The sequence below is a fragment of the Megalops cyprinoides genome, chromosome 23 (genome assembly GCF_013368585.1).
Source record: "Megalops cyprinoides isolate fMegCyp1 chromosome 23, fMegCyp1.pri, whole genome shotgun sequence".
NCBI classification, from domain to species: Eukaryota; Metazoa; Chordata; class Actinopteri; order Elopiformes; family Megalopidae; genus Megalops; species Megalops cyprinoides.
In genome coordinates, this window is record NC_050605.1 from 5,046,312 (window position 1) to 5,062,756 (window position 16,445).

A 16,445-nucleotide genomic window follows, 5' to 3' on the forward strand; every position below is an offset into this window, starting at 1 on the left:
ATTGTATTGCACTGTTTGCTTAGCAGACTGTCTTATTCAGAGAAACTTACATAATTAGCATGTCAGCCGTTTCTACAGGTGGTCATGCTGAAGAAATTCGGGGTGAGTGCCTTACCCTAGGGTGCTTGCCCTAGCAGTTCCCCACCTTGGGAACTGAAAAGGCACCCTTTGGGTAATGACACATGTTCCTTACCGCTACACCGCCCTGCTGCATTTATAAGTCAGTCTTGTTAAGAGCAACTGCTAAATGACCAAATGTTATGTCAGTGCTGCCCAATGATGGACAAATGTATAGAGACACGCTGGACTGTAGAGCACGCCCTGGCCTTGTGGCTTGGATGCTAAGATGAGCTCCGGGCCTTTGAGCTGCACTGGCTCCAACATTGCATCTGCTCCCACAGTCGCTCTGTTGTTAGCATTTGGTCCTTTTGTGATGTAACAATACCAGCGGACCCTGATTGGCTGGCCTCCTCCGCAGGTGCTGCTGATGGACTACCTGGATGTAAAGAACACCCGGAGCGCGGCGGAGCCCTCGGCCCAGCTCTCCTACGCCAGCACCGCCAGCGACTTCGGAGCATTCTTTGCCAAGAAGCGGCCGCAGAGGCCCAAGCAGTCCTTGTTCAAGTAAGAGAGAGGGCCGCAGTGGCACACTATAAGAAAGACACTATAAAGAAAGACATAGAACCTCTCAAAAAAGGACAGAGAGGGGCAACAAGACTGGTTAGGGGTGTCAACCATATAAGTTTTGAAGACTCAAAACACTAAATTTCATTAGTGTAGAAAAGAGGAGAGTCAGAGGAAGGGTGAAAAAAGTTGACTGCAGAAACTATTTTGAACTGTTAAACTTCTAGTTCTGTCAGCAGAACAAGAGGACATTAATTAAAAGTAAATGATATTAGTATTTTTTTCTCAGAGTTATAAATGCATGCAATAGCCTGCCAGGATTTGTAGAGAGTAAAGCAGAGGCACTTAGCGTTCAGGACCAGGCTTGTCACAGTCCTAGATACAATGCAGAATTATTGGTGCAGACACAATGATTCAGCTAGTCGGACTGAATGGTCTGTTCTGCTCATTAAACTTCTTGCGTTGTTGTGTTGTAGATTTGAGTCCTCGTCCCACGCCATCAGCATGAGTGCCTACCTGAGGGAGCAGAGGAGAGAGCTGTATAGCAAGAGCGGAGAACTGCAGGGTGAGTGACAGAGGACTGGGGCGGTGGAGGGTGCCAGGGGGGGTGGGAATTTGGGGAGAGGGAGATGGAGAGGAGGCGAGAAATGAGACTGAGGGTTCAGAAGGAGGGAGGTAGTGAGGTGGGTGAGGGAGGCAAAGGGGGAAGGTTTGGGAGGGAGGGAGGTGGAGGGATAAAGAGGGAGGAGGAGGAGGAGGAGGAGGAGCAGAGTTAACGCTTTTTGGAGACGGAGAGAGAGGAGAACGAAAAGCAGGAGACAGAGAAGAGGGCTGCAGGATGAGTCAGTCAATCAACAAAGCTTGCAGGAGAATCGTCCTTGTGAAGTCATTTAGGTAGGACCTGCTTACGAATGTGCACACAAACACACGGGCACACACACACACACACACACACACACACACACACAGAGCACTCTCAAAGGCCAATGCTAAAGCCCGAATACAAGAGAGAAACACAGTCCATGGGGACTCTCCCAAATCTATAGTCTCTCTGCTGCCTTGTTTACGTCTCTTACCGTGGAACGACCTTGCAGTTCCGGTCAGCAGCGATGCGTAGCAGTTTTGATTACTCATTTCTCTCTGACTCAATTCCTCTGGGGAGGGAAGGGCCAAATGGAGTTCATTTTTGAACGGTGGCCACTCTTATATAAGAGCTATATGGCGCTTCATTGTTCAAAAGAAATTTCTGTTCGCAGAGGTTGAAAATGGACATTAGCAAAGTGTTCTCTTTCGGCACTCTGAGGTGACCTCAGAGTCACCTGAAGTAAGGTCAGTTCCTGAGATAACCTGAGTTAAGATCATCCATGGAGTCCGGTAAAACAAAGTTTGTGTTCCACCTTTGAAATTAGACCTAAATATCAGATGTATATAAAGTCCCTGGTCATCTTTAAGCTTTGAATATCTTTTAGGCTCTGTGTGCCAGTTTCCGTAGAGCAAAGTAGCTAAAAATGATTTGAGCTCCTAGCAGGTAAATAACAAAGCTACTTTGCCATTAGGACGAGTGGGATGTTTCTGCTCACAGTGTCTCTATTAAATCAGCTGTTTGGAAACGCCACGCATTCCTGACCAGGTGCGCAGTGGAATATCAGAGCGTGAAGCCTATGGAGAGTTCAGGCGGGGAAACAGAAGGCCAAAAGTGCGTTTCGCGGTTCATACCCTCTGTGGCGGGCAAAGTGGGGCGAGGCAGAGCCGAACGGCAGGAGCCTCAGAGGTGCCGAATGGAAACGGCTGGTATTTCCATCACAATGCCCAGCCCGGGACAGAATGTGCAAATATGTCAGGAAGATGAGATTAAAACGAATAAAACCATTTCTTAAAGAAGTGGGGAAAAAAAAAAGACTATTGCTAGTGATGCAGGGGGGAACCTCATTATTATTTATGGTTTGGTCATAGAAGTAACAGCCATGTATGAATTTTTCCGAGGAAGCACAAGGATTGTGAAAGTACGGTGCACTGGTGTTCAGAATAGAAACAATGGCTTTTTAATCAAGATTATTCCAGAAACCGGGAGGCGTCTGGGAGCAGAAGGGGCGCCGGTGCCGGGAATGGTAATGGACGCGTTGGCGAATGATGAAATGACAAGACATTATTTAACCACGTAAGTGCCTGGTGCCACAGCTGCGCCGTATCGCACAGGAATTATTTAAAGAGGTGATGGATATCAGGCTTATTTAAGTTGATTTGTTTTACCGCCTGCTGGTGACGGCAGCTCAGAGCTGCAGGTTGTCTGAGAGTGAATGCTTTGGGTGGAAGGGGGTGGAGGTGGGGGGGGGTTGTGTCAGACTGGCTTCTCAGACGGTATTTCATCCACTTTTTGGTTACAGTGATAGCATAGTGTTATCCTTGTTCTTGTTGGATCAGCACAAGACCAGCTCACTTGTATTGCTTTGATTTTTCTTTTCCATTTCCCTCTTAGACTTTTCAGTTACTCAAAAGGTGTCATGGTCAGACTCCGCCCGGGGTGGGGTTTACGTAATAAGTGATGTCATAGTGAGGTCAGATTTCAGCGTGACCGCAGCAGGATTAGATGAGATGCATTCATGCATGCATGTGTTGATTCATAACTAAAACCAAAACTGAATAAATATGGCCGCACTGATTGCAAATCTGCTGCACATCAGAAAAACATTTTGTTGTCCAATAAATCAAACCTCTCGGCCAGCTCGGCCATTCCCAAAACTTTAGTTTTCAGTCCATAAGACTCTCTCTGGTCTGCAGTTATAAACAGAACTGAACGTTTAAGCTTAATTACTGTTGCAGTTGAAGAATCTGCGAAAAAGTTAATAAAACCCAGTATTTATTTTAACTGGTATTGGGCTAGCATAGATAGATGAAGCACTAGTATACACTAGTATAAATTAAAAATCATGGTTTGTAACTCTTAATTCTCTTAATAACATGTCAATTGTGTCAGGTGTGCCTTGGAACAGCAGCCAAATGTGTGTTCTGGGAAAAAAAAAGCTTGAAAACCGCTCTTCCAGATGAAGATTTTTATCCTTTTTGCAAGGAGTATTTATCTCCGCTGCTGTGATTGAGTGGCCACAGAGGACAAGGCAGATCATTCTCTGGATCATTGTCTCTGCGAGTGAGACACAGCGCGTTCGACGTTGTCTCCGAGTTGGACGCCGCATGTTTGATCTTGTTGGTGGCTGAGACACAGCATGTCCGGCGTCTCCACGAGCAAGATGCTCCGTGTTTGATATCGCCTCCGGGTGGGACGCCGTGTTTGATGTTGTTGGCGTGATTGAGACACGCGGCCCGTCCGATGTTGCGTCCGATTGAGACACAGCGTGCGCGACGCCCCCCGAATGAGACACCGCGCGTTCGGCGCCGCTTGCGATTGAGACGCAGCTTCTCCGATGTTGCCTGCGATCGAGGCGCTGCTCCGTCTGACGTCTCTGCGAGTGAGAAAGACGCCTTCGTTCGTTCCCCTCTCTCGGATGCTCGGGTAGTCGGAACATTCATTAGGGAAGGTGGGGAAAAAAAGAGAAAGCATCCAGCGCATCAACATCCTAATTACAGCTGTCTCTGCTAAAGCACACGTCTGACAGTTAAACTGATTAAAACTAAATTCAAGGAATTGATTAGGTTTCTGTGTGCTCACACCTGTGAGCTGGAGCTGGATAGAGTGTCAGTCTACCTCAATTTAGCAGTTTTGATTTCAGATCCAGGCGTGCTGCGTAGTCAGGGTGGAAATTTGCGAGGAGAAGACAATTTAAAAGAAGAAAAGAAAAAAAAAAAGTGAGTGAGGAAATGAAAAGGTGGAAACGTGTAGGCGGGCCAGAGTTTTGAGAATTAAGTTTAGAATGAACAAGTTTTGAATAAAAATAGATTCTTGAATATTCCAGAGAGTTTAGAAATAAATAGTTTCCAAAATGAATCAGAAAGTTCTGAAATAACCAGAGATTCTGTAATGAACTGTAGATTTCTGAATGACACAGGTAGTTCTTGAAAGAAATAGAGGTTCCAGAATGAAGACTCTTGAATGAAACGGAGGTTTTCAGATTTCACTTCCAAAGGTTTATAGACACAAAATAAAAGAACATGGTGTACAAAAAAACAGATGTTTGAGAGCACTCAGTCTAACCTATATGGTGCTTTGTTCTCAGCTTATATTATTTTTACCCATAATCGTGGGTTGGGCAGTCAGTAACATATCTGATGAAGCAATTTAAGAAATAAGGAAAATGGTCCTCGTCTCTGTAGGACAAGGAACCGTAGGCTGTGTTTTGCACATTAAATGTGTTCTCAGGGCAGCTTTAGAGAAGTTTCTGCATGGAGTGGCCTGTGAGCCCGCAAGTGTTGTTTTACCCACTACCAGAAAAGAGGTGCGAATTAAAAAGTCTCGCAGGAGGAAGGTATTGACGCGTGTAGGTGGACATTAGACTCCATCGCGGGGCTCTGTCTGTAAACAGCGCAGCGCGGCTCCCTTCCACTCATGAGAAGCAGCCCTGACATTTTTATAATGGAGATCCTGCCCCTGCCGTCTGGTAAAGGTTAGCGCGATAACGCCCTGTCATCTTGACACAAAGAGGAGAGGAATTCTCTGGCACGTTAGAATCGGCGTCATGTCACAACCGTTTCCCCCTACCCCCCCCTCCCCAAAATCCCCTCCCCCGCGCGTTTGCAATGTCACGTCCAGATTTGGAAGAGACCCGTACGTGTGGAGAGCTCGGAGATATCGGTCTCAGACATTAAGCGATTCTCTCTTTTTTGTTCTGCCCCCCCCCCCCCCCCCCCCCCCCCATTTCCTTTTTAATGGCAATGTGTAATCGTTATCTTATCTAATTCTGCCTAGGCCCCTTCATCGGCATTCAAGGTTAACAAGGGTATTCCTTTTAACAGATTTTCAATACTTGACCTTAGTGTTATGATTCGTCTCAGAGATAATTGCAGTTTGAAATCAACAGCGAGTTCTCAGGAGGAAAGTCGATAGGTTTTCTTTTTTTTTTTTTTTTTTTGAAAATTAAACCGAGGGAAAGTATTTGATAAACGCCAGCTAATCCAGCCAATCAGCGCGGTGATTGATCGCCTGTCTGATTCCCTCGTCTGGCTCCCCCGGTGTCGTTAAGCCTCTTTGATTGATCCGTGCCCTCCGCGCGCAGATTATGCCTGTTGTGTCCGTCGCGGTTCGCTGGGCCGACTGGCCTTGAATGATTTGTCAAAGTCCGCGCTGCCGGGGAGTGGCGGGGCTGCCGGGCTCATGACAGCCGCCGCCACCTGGCTGCGTTTGTCGTTGCGATCGTCCGCCGGTCGCGCCGCTAAAACGAGCGGGCCTTCAAGGCTGCGGGCGGCGCTTTGGGAAGCCCCGGCGCCTCAGCCCTCTTTCATGGGACGTCATGGAGAAAGGCGATCGCTCCAGGAGAAGGACTGTACAGTGCTAGAGGCAGGGGTGGGCGTGGCAAAGCGAGTAACGCGTGCTCCCATTAAAAGCACTGTAGATGCAGGTTGGGTCGCACAGTTTTTACGTTACACCTTTGCTAACTGTTGCGCTGTTTTTACACTTTGCCCTCATGCGTAGAATCAGAATCAGAAGAATCAGAATAGACTTTATTGTCATTGCACGGTGGGGGTACAACGAAACTTTGGGTGGTCTGCAACAACAGCGCACTATGGAACATTTATGTAAACACAGTACAAATAAGGCACGTGGCATAGAAAAAAATATACAAAATATACAATAAAATACAATAAAATACAAATTTAAAAAGACACATTCTAAATGAAAAGAAGTATAAAGAAAAACTTGTGCAATAATATGGCCTTTAAAAAAAAAAAAAAAGTGCACAGTGGAATTGCACAGTTGTATTGAGGTAGAGGGTTGGGGGGGGGGTGTCAGTGTTTGTTAGCAGTCCGTATGCACCAGGGGAAGAAGCTATTGGTTAGTCTGGTGGTGTGGGACTTGATTGACCTGAAGCGCCGTCCGGAAGGCAACAGGTCAAACAGGTGATAGGCGGGATGTGAGGGGTCTGAGAGAAGGCTGAGAATCGAGATCTTGACTAAGCTAGAGGCGGGAGCGAGTAACGTGCGTTCCCTTTAAACACACTGTGGATGGACGTCAGCTTCTGTGTAGAGGAGGCGGAGCCTGGGAAAGATCCAGCAGAGGCTGGAGTGACATGAGTTTAACCCCTCACACGGGGGGCAGGTGGGTGATAACAGGGTTACATGAATAGCTGTGTGGGGGGTTGCTGGTTAGAGCACAGGATTCTGGACCAGAGGGCAGCAGTGGGAGATAGAGGTTAGAGCATTTATCTGCATTTAGAGGGCAGCAACCCGGGGTAGAGTTAGGGGCGTTGCATTCTGAACCTGGCTGTGGTAGATTTGAATCTAGGGGTGGTGTGTACCTAGGTGTCCTCTGTGAGTAAAATTCCCTAAGTGATCCAGAAAGAGCACAATGCGTAAAAGAAAAGTTAATGCATTGAGTCTCTGCAGTATACATAAAATTGAATGATAAGGTAACAACTAGAATAGTTAAGTTAAAGGTGAAACCTTGCTCATGAAAGAACTCCTCATATCAAAGAGTTACATTATTTGAAAAGAGTTTGTGTTTTGTTGAGTTTTACGTTATAGGATAAGGAACGTTTTATATTACACACTGATGCACCTCTAATGTAGTAGGCCAGGTTTGGTACGTTATGTGTGGAAAATGTGATTAGGAGAGTAGGCACGTTTCAAGAGAGTTGGTGCCGGAGTACTTTCAGTGTGGTTTCAGAGGTCTGCCAGGGTGGTTCTGGGTAATTTACAGCCACCAATCAGGCCTCGTGATGTGGATCCCGGGAACACCTTCTAGACAAGGTAGGATTAATTTTTTTTTTTTTGCTTTTAGCAGGACCTCCTGTCCAGTGTAACTTACAAAGCTTACAGTGTTTATGTGTTATGTAAGTTATGTGTAAGTAAGTCAGGTTAACTAGTTCTCCCCAAGAGTACTATAGCAGTGGCCTACCTTGGAATTGAACCCTCTTTACTGGTATACCACACTGCTGCCTTTTCCATTAAGGCAGAAAGGCCCCTCGACGGTTTGCAGGGACATGGCTATGGAGGAGCGTTCGTTATCTCAGTCCTGACAGCAGACGTGGGGTCTCCTTTCTGTCTCAGTGTCTGATTTCACAAGTGCAGAGATGGGTGGCAATCATGTTCCTTTCTTCACTCTCTGTGTAGGGTCCCCAGATGGACACAGCCTATACCTGGGGTTGATTGTGTGAAAGGCACTGCGGGTAATTTAACTCTGTTCCCCACAGCGGGGGGCAAACGGTTGAGAGAGAGGCCCATGGGACGGGGGGGGCACAAGGCGGGAGGGAGGGAGCGCTTAAAAAGATGTCAGCGGTGGGCCGAGAAACAATCGTCACTTGATTGGCTGAGAAAATGATGGTTGCATCTGTCGATTGACACATCTCTGTCTGGCTTAAGAAAGATGTGATGCACTCCACCACACAAAGATATGTTTGTATGCCGTTCCCCACAAAGTTTGTCTTTTTAAAACGTCAATGCACGACTTAATACTGCCCATGCTGAACACATAGGGATGGCTTTGTTATGAGTTTTAGTGTTCCACAGGTTAAGAGTGTTCATTTCCTTTTGTACATTGCAAAGACAGCGATAACACAATCATACGCATGGCACAGTCCAGTTTCAGTGAGGGATCGTTGGGTTGTGTTGACACAATAAGAGGTCATCTGTTATTTCAGGCAGGAATGCTACAGCGCAGTTGAGAGGTGAGCGCGAACTCGCGTGAATGTGCGATTGGTCAGTCTGTCCGTTTGCACCACGTCTCGTTCTCATGAGTGAAGGAGAACTGTTCCTACCGGCTGGGATTTGCGGCGTGAGAAAAGGAAAAGAGTTCAGAGATGGACTGATTGTTGGTGGAGTAGATGGACTATTGTGGAAGGTTCTTTCCGAAGTGCCAGAAATGTGGGGGGAAAAAAAAAAAAACAAGCAACAGCATGGCCTGGTAGTCCAAGGCCAAGTGGAAAGTCGGCAGATTAACTTTCCTTGTAATGAGCCCGAAGAGGCTGCTGAGTCTTGGTCAGCAAATCGATGATATTCCCCTGGCTGCTGGCCGCTTCCTGTTCTGTGGTGCATCCTCCATTTTGATGGACGCAGTCTTTAATTGCAGAGGAGCCCGCCCAGAAGGTGTGGCCTGAACGAGTCAAACCACGCCCACTTTTGTCCCCGCAGCAGGAAGCTCAGTAGGAAGGTGTGTTTGCCACACAGAACAACAACGGAGGCGAGGCTTTAATTGTGAGGACCTTTACATTGTCTGAGCGCCGCGCCGCTAACATTAATCAGCCGGATGATTTCCTCTGCGGAGTGTCAATTTGTCCAAGGAAGGAAGTAAAACTCGAAGCTAATTACTCCGGTCGTGCCGCAGCTTCTGACTTATTCACGGCGTTTATTTCTTCTCCCGGCGCCGGTCCCCAAACACCTCACTCCTCCCGCTAAATTGAATAAAACAAATAAGAAGCCATTTGCAGAGGGCCGCCGGGTGTTTGCCTCTCTCTGAAGAAGGTATCGGTTATGTTTCTCTCCGAGATTCGATGCAAACCACCCTGCACGGGCCCCGGCGTTCAATATGCGCGCCTAGCTGGCGGTGTACGCGAGTACTCGTTTCCGATCGGAGGGCTTGTTTAAAGCATTAATTTAGTCTTCATTAAGCCTCTGGAACACGTCATAGCTCAGTGGGTTTTTATTTGTTTGTGTGTTTTTGTTGCGTGGGGGGGGGCATGTGAGAGGAGGAAGGACGTTTGAAGAAAGAGAAACTCATTAAAGGTAACGGAGTTTGGAGCGGGTCCAAAGTAAATAGCCCGCCTTGCGTAGCCCGAGCTCCGGCGCAGCTGAGAGAGTGAGGAGTCATTAGCCTTCTGAATCGGGGACGGCTCGATCCTGCAACAGACTCTCCCTGTGCGTCCTGGCTGTTTTCACCAAGTGTCCAACTAGGGGTGGGGAGGAGAGTCGGGGTCAGGAGTTGAGCCAGGGCCTCTCACCAGGCAGAGACTTGGAACCCGATGGCCTTGGATTTGTGGAAGGTTGGACGCGGCCGCTAAACCCTCGAGCAAGATGGTTTATCCAGTTACATCAACGAGTCAGAGAAAATGTAAATGTATCAAATTTGGATGCCACTGTTCTAAGCAAAAATGTAATTCAGTATAGGGCGCCCTGCTGTTAGTGAACTCTTCTCTCCACTGTGCAGGTTTTGGCTGCAGTGTGGTGGTAAGGAACAGGGCTCATAACCTAAAGGTTGCTGGTTCAATTCCCAGGTAGGGCTCTGCTGTTGTACCCTTGAATAAGGTACTTAACCTGAACTGACTTAGCAAAAATCCTGCTGCATAAATGGATAGTATCTGAAAATGTAAGCTACATAAGCTGGTCTGGATAAGAGTGTCCGCTAAGCGAATGCAATGTTAAATGTGTGGCTGAGGACAGGAATTCTAATTGTCCTCGAAAACGGTCTTCAGAAGCGCATCAGCGTGAGAACTGCACTTGAAACTGAAATTATTGCAGAAGGCAAGCCCTGTTTTAGGATCCAGCTGTGCTTTTTTATTAAAATTGTATGAAAACATTCAGCTTTATTAACATTGCAGTCTGAAGATGGTGCAGTTTAGATCTGGACGAGATGGGACCTTTGCTTTCGGTTTCCCCCCGAAGAATCACGCATTTGAAAAAGCACATGCTAGCATTTTTTAAATCCTCTGGTGTGAAAAATTAAAAATGTTTTATTACTTGTAAATAGCTCCGGGCTGGTTGTTATAGATTAGTAGGAGGAGGAGATTTTTGATTGGGCTCCAGTAACGTAGCGTGTTTTCTGTGTGTTCGCACTCCGTGAACACAGAAGCGCCCGCGCCCCCTTCGCAAATCACAGAAATAAGATCAGGAAGGAAAATAAACTTGCAGAGTCAAACACTGCGTGTATTTGATTGCCTCATATTCAGTTTGTTTACCAGTAATTTTATGGTGATGCCTATCTCTGAAATAACACCACGGTTTGAGGCTGTGTTTTTTTTTTTGTCTTTTCTTTTTTTTTTTTTTTTAATCTTCAATCAGCGCCGCGGTTGATAAAATCTCCTGGCAGATTCCATCAGTGTGAAACGATTGAATTGCTTTAGTGTTGAAATGACAGCGAGGCGTGGGGGTTGTGCTCTTTTTGAATGGTGCCCCGGCCGCACCGGCGGTAATTGAGTTTTCCTTAGCCGTGGGTGGCACCGAGAGACGGGCGCGGTTGCTATGTGGCGGGTTTCGACAGTCTGGGCATCCGCCGCTGGCGGACGCCGGTCGCTGTGCTGATGAGGAGACGGCCGCTCTGATTTCACACGGGCGCGCGGTCCATTCTCCTAACCTGCTCTCACACCCTCGGGGCACGTTCCGTATTGGGACAGCACCGCCACGCAGAGGTCAGGGCCTGTGGGGGCGCACGGGTTCAAATCTCCTGTATCACTGCTATTGAAATGCGACACGCTTGTCATTCACACCCAGGATGAAACCGTCTGCTATGCAGGTAACTAATGCAACCTGACGTCAATCCCCCCAATAAGCGGCTAATTAGGTGGGGGAAAGGGAAATGATTCTGATATGATTGCCTTGGCTCCGCCGCCTTTGAGTTGATTGGGTCTCGGGCCGCGGGACCACGGGCCCCCCGACCGCCGCGCCTCCTTCCCGAAAGGCATTCTAATATTTACGGCAACGGATTATATAGACAGTACCAACAAAAACCCTCTTCATTTCTTTGATAAGGTCAGCTCGGCTGTCCGTGAGTAAACACAGTGTCTAGTCTATAATGAAGGCTGGGGGGAGTGTGCCATGTCTGCAGACCCTTAATCACTGCCTGGGAGAGCGAGAGAGTTTGTATTGTGCTGCCTTTGTTAATTGTAATCAGTGGAGAGCTGTCATCAGCACAGCTGTCAGTAGCTTACCTTTAATCTTTCCGGTGCTGATTAGGGGGGGTTGGGGGGATTGGGGGGGCTGTGGGGCTTGGGGGGGGGGGGGGGGGTGTTAGATTGCAGGGGGTTGGCGTGAGAGTGCCGGAGGGAGCCGCAAAGCCTGGTTGGTATCATCAGATTCTGAAGGGAAAAAAAATCACCCACGCAGCGTAGCTCCCATAATGAGTACTTTTCATGAGCACGTCAACTAGCAACGTTCTGGCCAACATGCGGCCTTTGTCAGGTCCAGCACTGTGGCCCTCTCTTTGGTTGCAAACACTGCCTGTCTGCCTTTCTTACCATTTTCCACTTTCACCACTCACCCACTCACCCTCAGGAATTTGGACGTGTGTTTTAACAAAATCCATTGGCCCAAGAGACTCCACACTTGGTAAGTGTGGAGTGTGGAGTGTGGAGTGTGGACTGTAAGTGGTACCACTTACAGTCCCACCTATTGGCTTTAGGGGGACTCCAATGAGCAGTCTTTCTCTCATTGATGGAAGTGCTGTTGATGGATGAGAAAGGTACATAGGTGTCATTGTGGATATTTGAGTTGAATCGAGGGAGTGTTGGAAAGACGTTTCAAAAGAGTTTAGCATAATCAGTGGCTCAGCGGACTCATGTCTCCCGAATGAGAGGTACAGTATAATAGTGGCCATGTCCAGATTAGCTCATTAGTTCAGGGCATCAGAAATGGGGGAAATGATGGCCCATTTTAAGAATCGTCATTCTAAACTCCAGGCTGGCAGAAGAGCACCCATGCTATACCCATGAGTGATTTTATTGTCCTTGTGCAATAATTACCAGCAGTGTGATGAACCCTACGCAGCAATATAAGGACAGTTTGATAAACCTCAGTCACTAATCTCTGAGAGCGTGCTTGGCCCCACGCAGTAGTACCTGATTGTATGATGAGCCCCATGCAGTAATAATTGGCAGCGTGATAAAACTATACAAAGTACAAATGACAGGTTTAATTAGAACCCATTCAGTGATTATTGGCAGTGTGGTGAACCTTTTGTAGTGATAATGAGTGGCATTGCTGGCCTCACCCCTGGATAACGGGCAGTGTTGTGTAATACAGGACGTGGTCGTTGGGTCAGACTGGGTGTGGGTCTGTGGTGCCATGCCCTTGTGCTTTAGTGCAGTCCGGGTACTGCTGTCGGTAATCGCCGAAATCAATAGCATCGGCATCTGTAATCACCAGAACTTCCAGGAATGGAGTTCATATACCGTATATAATGAAAATGCGGTTGTGTCAGGGTATCTGGCAGCATAAGGCAGTGTGCTGAGGAAAGGGTGAATTCACTGTAATGTGATGGAGCTGGTGGGCTGTGAAGAGGCGCTCGGTTGCCTTTGTCGAAGACTCTGGAAGAGCAGGCGGGAATGTTCATAACACTGGATAACCCCCGGAAGGGAGCACAGATGGGTGTGCGGCCTACGCCACGCCCGCCGCTCCTCCCCTCCACTGGCTTTGCGCTGTTCTGAGGCCCTCCCGCCCGCCTCCAGGCGTCTCTTCAGGGCTCCGTGTGTAGGAATCTGCCGCTCGTTTTATGCGCCGGCGCTTGCGACCCCGAAGGCCAGAGGGAGCAGGAGGTGGCCGAGGACACCTTGAGAAGGCGAGGACAAACAAACCGTGTCAGACGTGAGGGACATCTTAAGAACGGCCTCTCGCAGCGGATGCCCCCGGCAACCTGCCTTATCAGTCGTCGCTGCCGTCCTCGCAGTAAAGTCCACATGCCGAAGTGTGTGTGGGGGGTGGGGGGGGGGGTGGGGGGGGTGGGGGATTTCATACAATCCGATTTCAGAGAAGCGACATATATTTTTGTCCTAAGCTGTTTTGTAGAAGCTCGAGACAAGAGAGGAGAATGCGTTTCTGATCGCTCTTGGCACCGCGAGCTCTAGAGGCGAACGAAGGCATAAACGGACATATGGCTCGCGAACGCGTCTTCCGGGCGGCGTCAGAGCCGGACAGCTGTGCGCTCGTCCCGGGCAGCTGATGCATCGCACCGCGTGACGCTCGCAACACGGTAATTAATCCAACCCAATTTACAGGTTTTTTTTTTTTTGGAAAATTATTATCATCCTGTATCTGCGGCGTCGCTTCGCCTCGCTTCTCCGACTCCGTGCGGCTGGCCAGGGATCGGATATTGTCTCCCCCCCCAACCCCGCCACCCCCCAGTTAATTTTAATAATAGAAGGAGATCATTAGGAGCCAATCGCACCCGGAGACGAAGCAGTGGAGTTATAGCCGGGCGGGTGTGGGCTCATGAATTATTGAATCCGCCTGGTCTCGTTAGCGTTGGAGGCTGTGCTCGTCAGACCTGCCTCTCTGAGTACCCAGCCCATCAGAATGGCAGGCGAGCTAGCCTAGCGACCTTTACCCTGCTCAGCTAAACACAAACTGGGCAAGCAGACCGACAGGCAGAACAGCCCAATACCCAGGCTGTTCACCGACACACTGTCCCCTCGTATCGCGAGAAACACTCTCCACCATTTCCTCATCTACGCTGTCCGGGGTCTGAACGTTTTTGACTCATGTAGGGACGTGGAAGCAAAAGGGCTTAAAGTTCCTATAACCACGTGCGTGACTTCAGACTCTTTCTGAGGATGTCTGGGGGAAAGAATCTTGGTGATTTCGATTCTGACAGTGAAAGTTCTTGTCCGGCGACTTGTTAACGCATTTTGTCCACAGTGCAGTCGGTCACCGCTCCCCGGTTTGATTGGCCGCCGTCGGCCTGCCAGATCACAGCGACAGGGCGGCGATGAGCCTGTCATTCACTGTAAACGGGAGATTATGAGTGTGTTTACACTGCTCATATTGTTCTGTCATGCCCTGCTGAGACATCCCCCCCCAATCTACCCCCCCCCCCTTCCCACCCCCAAACCCCCCCATGAATCTTCAGAGACACGGAGTCACAGACAGCACCGGAGCTGCGAGTCCCTCAGATCCTGCCGTGGACAGAATTCATTACAGATCAAACCGCTTCTTATCAATCCCTGGAAAGTTTAGCTAATGCAATTTCACTAAGTCACTGACTGGGTTGATTACTTTCAGGGAGGGGAGGGAGGGGGGGGATTTGCCTGTATAATGTGGAGAATCTCCATCTCCAGCCTGATCCTCTCTCCCACCATGGGGGGAAACGGGGGGTTCCAGTCGAAACAGTGCACCCATGTGCCTAATCCAGGATTATACCCCGTGCCTGGGGAAATCCCTCTCTCCGACACGGAGACACAGGCACACACACTCGCACACAAACACACACACAGACGCACACTCTCATTTACACAGACACAAGCACAAGCATAGTATACACAACGAGAACGTGCACACATATCACATACACACACACAAACACACACACACATACACACGCTCTCGGTGTCTCATATACACACACACACACACAGCCCCCTCCCACTCCTCCCCCGGTGCCCTTGGCTCCTTCGGCAGCGGCGGTGGCGTTGGTTGTGCGGCCCTGCGGTGATAGATCTGCGGAATTGACGCAGGCTCCCAGCTGCCTCCCGTCTCGCTCCCGCTGCGGACTCTCCGGGACGCGTGACAGCGCCCCCCCGTGCCCACCCTACCCCCGCCCTCCCCCTCCCCCGCTCCCCGCCACCCACTCACGGCCGCGCGCGCCTCGCCGCTGGTGACAGCTCCGTCCTCGGCTTCGCTGTGGAAACAGCCCTCGAAAGGTCACAGCGCCGAGCTGCGCGTTTCATTTGAAAACGGCGTCGTTTTCTCCCACGGTACACAGAGCGGCAGGGACATGAAACAGTGGCAGCACCACAGGACTGTCTGCGATGTCAAAACAGGAGCAGAGGCCTTGCATACTGCATATCAGTTAAAACGAGGAGCAGCTTCCCACTTTAGACCTCGCCAGCAGAACCAGTCAGTTTTATAGAGTGTGGTTCCACCTGTTGCTGTGATCAGGAGCTCTCTTATTGGGTCTGATTTTATTTTATGACAATGAGTATAAATGACACTGAAGTCTTCTGCAGGCTTCATATTCAGCAAGCTGCATGAAGCTCTGGCCCCCAGTCGCAGTCTGTCATGCTGTCTGTCTTTCCCTTCTGTATCTCTCTTTCCCTCTCTATGATGAACTATGCTTTCTTTCTTCCTAACTCTTTCTGTAATGTTTTTATCGTTTTCTCTCCCTCTCTCCCTCTGTCTGGGGCTATGCTCTCTTTCTTCCATACTCTTTCCCTCTCCTTCCCTCAATCCTGGACTATGCTGTCTCTCTTTTTAACTCTTTCTCTCTTTCCGTCTGTTTCTCTCTTGCTCTCTCTACAGTTAATGACATTCTCTCTTTTAGAGAGGACAGTCTTCAGTCCCCAGCTTCCGGTGTGTTTTATTGCTGAAAGTGATGGAAGTGCTTCACGCACAGCCACCTTGTCACCAGCACCAGTCCCCACATTAATGTTCAGAGTTGGAGATGAAGCAAACAGGAGCTCAAACAGTCTGAACTAAAACACCGTTGAGCTGGTCCACATCCTGGCCGGTCCACACTCACGTGGCTCGCTGGATCAAGAGAACGTGTTTCAGAGTTTTGGATATCTGCTTACCCCGTCGCATTAAACAAGGTTGCGAATGGATCGTTGGATTTTGATGCACGCAACTGGTGACTCTAGCGCCTAGCCTTTAGCGCTCCTCACACCAGGCACTGAATCAGAAGCAGTTTCCAGTACGCCAGAACATCGAACTGTAGATCGATGCCATTATAGGCTGCGTTTCATGCTAGTTTTGAGGTAAACTCTTCAGCTCGCACGTGTGCCTGTGTGTTTCTCAAGCTGAGCAAGGGAGTTCTGGAAGGTGTATATGGATATGACTCCCGCTAACTGACCTCCAGC

General features: G+C 48.9%; 1 protein-coding gene across 1 annotated transcript in view; it reads left to right on the plus strand.

The window, feature by feature from the left end:
• exoc4 (exocyst complex component 4) overlaps positions 1–16,445 on the plus strand; it is a 132,630-nt gene that overhangs the window by 35,589 nt on the left and 80,596 nt on the right. Inside the window, exons 8-9 of the mRNA XM_036518366.1 lie at positions 479–624; positions 1,101–1,189. Of these exons, the coding sequence (XP_036374259.1) occupies positions 479–624; positions 1,101–1,189 (235 nt within the window). The remainder of the gene's footprint in view (positions 1–478; positions 625–1,100; positions 1,190–16,445) is intronic.